Source organism: Triticum dicoccoides, chromosome 6A, assembly GCF_002162155.2.
Source record: "Triticum dicoccoides isolate Atlit2015 ecotype Zavitan chromosome 6A, WEW_v2.0, whole genome shotgun sequence".
Lineage (NCBI taxonomy): Eukaryota > Viridiplantae > Streptophyta > Magnoliopsida > Poales > Poaceae > Triticum > Triticum dicoccoides.
The window spans coordinates 109525658-109527716 of NC_041390.1; the positions used below are offsets into that span (position 1 = coordinate 109525658).

At 52.5% G+C, this 2059-nt stretch overlaps 1 protein-coding gene across 1 annotated transcript in view; it reads left to right on the forward strand.

Annotated features, from left to right (window-relative positions):
- The first annotated feature begins 562 nt into the window (after positions 1 to 562).
- LOC119314386 overlaps positions 563 to 2059 on the forward strand; it is a 34308-nt gene continuing 32811 nt past the window's right edge. Inside the window, exons 1-2 of the mRNA XM_037589105.1 lie at positions 563 to 1387; positions 1513 to 1696. Of these exons, the coding sequence (XP_037445002.1) occupies positions 563 to 1387; positions 1513 to 1696 (1009 nt within the window). The remainder of the gene's footprint in view (positions 1388 to 1512; positions 1697 to 2059) is intronic.

The window sequence follows — 2059 nt, forward strand, 5'->3', positions numbered from 1 at the left end:
TCACAATCTCGTCAAATTTGCTTGTAATCTAGCCCTAGATAGATATGTTTGGTTGAGCAATTCTTGTAACCCAAACCTTGTACCTATGTCGATTGCCTTGAATGAATAAAGATGGTGAGTTTCCAAAAAAAAAACCCAAGCGCAAACATGCCAGGAGGAGCTTTACCCCTTGTGATTTTGAATTTCTTATCATGGCTAGTACTAAACTACTCCTTCCGTTCCACAATGTAATGTGTCCACGCATCTTGAGATCTAAATTTGACTGTAAATTTAACCAACAAAATCGATCATGTATTCAGTGGTATAGCTCTTGCTCCCGCTGCAATCGGTCTCGTTGATTAAATTTACAGTCAAAGTTAGATCTTGAGAAGCGCGGGCGTACTATATTGTTGTGGAACGGAGGAGTACTGATTTCATCTGATGCGACTTCGAATTCCAATCTCCTTGTTACAATTTCCAAGAAGAAAGAAAAAGTTAGTACCTCCGTCGCCCGCAAAATCGCGTGAGGCGAGCGGACGGACGCCCCCGCAATCGGAGAGGAGAGCGCGAAGCGGCGACGAACATGTCCCCCCGTCGCCGAGATCGCCCGCGGAAGAGGCCAAACCCAATGGAGGCGAGGGCAGCGAAGGCCACCTCGGCGACGTCCTTCTCCAAGCCCCCGCCGCTGGCGCTCCCGAAGACGGCGCAGTTCTTCTTCCGGCACCTCCCGGGCCACAGCCGCGGTGGCGCCAGCGTCGTCCCCCACGCGGAGTGGGTGAGGAAGACCGCTCTGAGGGACTCCATCCACGACGCCTACCTGCGCGCCCTCGCGCGGCTCCCTTTGAACGGCCCCCACGGCGTGCCGACGGTGCCGTCCCTCCTGCCCGCGCTCCTAGCCGGCGGCCACTGCTTCGGGCCCCTCCCCGACGGCGCCTCCAACGTCATCGTCAACACGGTTTGGCTCTACGCCGCCTCCCCCCCTGCCCGCTTCGCCGCCGCCGACACCGTTGTCGATGTCGTCGACATCGATGACATCAAGCACAGATCCTTCCACGGCCTCAATCGCGTGGTCCACGATGCCGATCGGAACTATGACTACTACTACGCTGCCGCTGCTGCCGCGAAGCACCCCAACTGCGAGGCCTTCGCCGCATTCGCGCAGTCGGGGGTTGCCACAAGCCCCGCCGTCACAGAGCTGCTCGCCGGTGGCAGCAGCGCCCATCTCTCCGCCGAGGATGTCGAGCGGCTGGCCGTCCTACTCGTTCGACCCTCGGCTCCTCCGCTCGACTCTTGCCTGGTGCCAGAGCCCCAGTTCCCGGCGGAGAGGGAGGAGTACATCAGAGCCGGGCAACGATGGAGACGGAAGCTGGCTAACATGGCGATTCAGCACTGGAGCCGCACCATTGGGGTCAGTCCCTTTATCCAACAATAATCACATCTTCATACATCTTCATACGCCTATTTTATTTCCTGGCCATTGGTGCTAATCGTCAAGTCGTCATTGCTATGTACTGCAAATTTCTTCCTCCCAAGGGGCCAGAGCTACAGCTCCATGTTGTTTGTGACGCCAGTGTTGACAGCCATGGTTACCAACATATCAACTTCATGGCCTCTGCAACAGATAATCCGGCGGCCATACAACTCTTCTTTGCGGAATATGCAAGAAAAATGGGGGTCGTGCTTTGCTGCCCTGTCCAAGACTCCGTCTCTCTAAGCGGTAAGCAGTATACTCTCATAATCAGAGTACCTACTCCCTCCGTACTTATGTTAGTGAGCAAAATCTTAGCTCTCTTTGATAGAGAACGAATAATACCACTACTATATTTAATCATCTCAGGAGTGTGTGAGGATCAGTCGAACGATGCTACAACGTAACTCATTCGTGCTTTTCGATGATGATATTTAAGTTTGGATCTATTCTTGATAATAGCACAAACACATATTTAAGTTAGTGTCCTTTTTAAAAAAATTGTTTGGATTGCTTACCACATGTGTCATGTGGCTATTTAAGTTAAGAGTCTGTTTGGCCTAGTAAAGGGCTATTCCTTGACAAGACAATGATTTCATTTTTCTTTTGGGC